This window comes from Sinocyclocheilus anshuiensis, unplaced genomic scaffold (assembly GCF_001515605.1).
Source record: "Sinocyclocheilus anshuiensis isolate Anshui unplaced genomic scaffold, SAMN03320099.WGS_v1.1 scaffold1599, whole genome shotgun sequence".
NCBI lineage: Eukaryota > Metazoa > Chordata > Actinopteri > Cypriniformes > Cyprinidae > Sinocyclocheilus > Sinocyclocheilus anshuiensis.
In genome coordinates this window covers 549,525-551,203 of record NW_015549671.1, presented here as the reverse complement: position 1 = coordinate 551,203, position 1,679 = coordinate 549,525, and the positions used below count along the sequence as shown (strand labels likewise).

General features: G+C 30.5%; 1 protein-coding gene across 1 annotated transcript in view; it reads right to left on the bottom strand.

Moving 5' to 3' along the window:
* Positions 1-7: 7 nt before the first annotated feature.
* Positions 8-1,679, bottom strand: part of LOC107660324 (activated CDC42 kinase 1-like) — a 50,280-nt gene continuing 48,608 nt past the window's right edge. Inside the window, exon 15 of the mRNA XM_016449614.1 lies at positions 8-116. Within this exon, the coding sequence (XP_016305100.1) occupies positions 110-116 (7 nt within the window). The 3' untranslated portion in view covers positions 8-109. The remainder of the gene's footprint in view (positions 117-1,679) is intronic.

The following is a 1,679-nucleotide window of genomic DNA, read 5'->3' as shown; positions in this document are numbered from 1 at the left end:
CACACGTCAGATCTGGAGGTAAAATGTGCTGGGATAGAGTCCTGGTTGGCCCTCAGAGTGCCGTTGGTGCTCTCAAAATTCTTTTAGGGCATGGGGCTTTTCCAATGCATTATTGTCTGCAAAAAAAAGAAAAAGATTTGATACATAAAATTCACACAGCACTTATTATTAGCAAAACTAATACATCAATACATAATCAAAAGTAGGAGACAGGAAAAATAAGAAAAAGGAAAGTTGAAAAATTCACATTATAATTAAAAGCTACACAAAAAGCATCTTGAAATACAGTCCTGCACAAGCAAGTAGTGAAAGTGTATAAACTTTTTATATATATTGGCAGCAATAAAACTACATTTTTTATTTTATTATTTTTTTTTTTTGTAGACTTGGCCACCCTGTATGGAAGTTTTCTTACAGAAGAAGTGTGGCAGATGGCAATTGAGCACAGAAACTAAAATGGGATTAAAACTAGGACGAGCATGCCCTGAGGCATAATCGCTATGTTTAAGGTTATTTAATTAATTTAGGGTTAATGCAACATCTCTGTACAGGTATCAAAACCTCAAAAAAAATCACAAAAACTGAGGATTAGGAAAACTTCCTGCATGCTTAATTCCTCACTTATACTGGTTCAAGGGGTTGATTTCACCTTAGTTAGATTACAATACGTTTAAACTAATGGCACATTAATTCAATTAAATTTTTAAAGCAGCATGTGACAAAGTTGGAAAGCATCACAAACTGAATCATAATATTGGAAGAGTTGGGAAATGGGTACTAAGAACGTAAGTTTTCTGGAAAAAGATAGGCTCATTCTACAGATCAGCCATTTATAAGGAATACTACATAAAAATATCAAATGAATTTAGAGAGGTTAAATTACCAGTAGGGGGAAGCATAGAACAACAAGAGAGGCTATTTTCAGACTGGAGGCAATAGTGGCCCCAGGGTTTCTGCAGACATGAACAAGTTAAATTTAAGACTTTTTAAGACCTTTTTAATGCCACCTTATATGAAATTTAAGACCTAAACCTGTAATGGAAATACACATTTTATTACATACATATATGTGATATTTAATGTGTATAAATTAAAGAGAAAACAAAATATCATTGCTGTAATAAATTATATTTATTACTATGATATACAGTGAACTTTTCATGTCAACAGACAATATTCCATACAAAATATCCCTGCAAAATAACTGCATCACTGAGATTTTTGGTGGAGTAAACAATTTATTCTGAAGCAATATTTTCATCAGTGTTCTATCAGCTTTTACATACTTAAATCTGCATATTTACCTTTACAAAGTCCTATTTTTAACCTTTTTAGATGTATGCATCATCTTACATTATTATTATTATTATAATAATTATAATATAATAATATAATAATTGTAATATTATTATTATTACAACTTATCAATAAATTCAATATACACTATCGGGCTGCTACCAGTCAGATTAAATAATTTACACTGCAAATAACAATAATTACAACTGCAATAAATAATGTTATGAGATTAATGTTTTAAATGCATTTATGAGTATACAAATAAGAAATGTTGAGATGAAAAATGCATACTTTTCAAAATACTTCTCAACTAAACTACCAGTAAGTCACTTGACGAGTGAGTCATTGAGTCATTCATTCAACTGATTGAGTGTGTTATCATG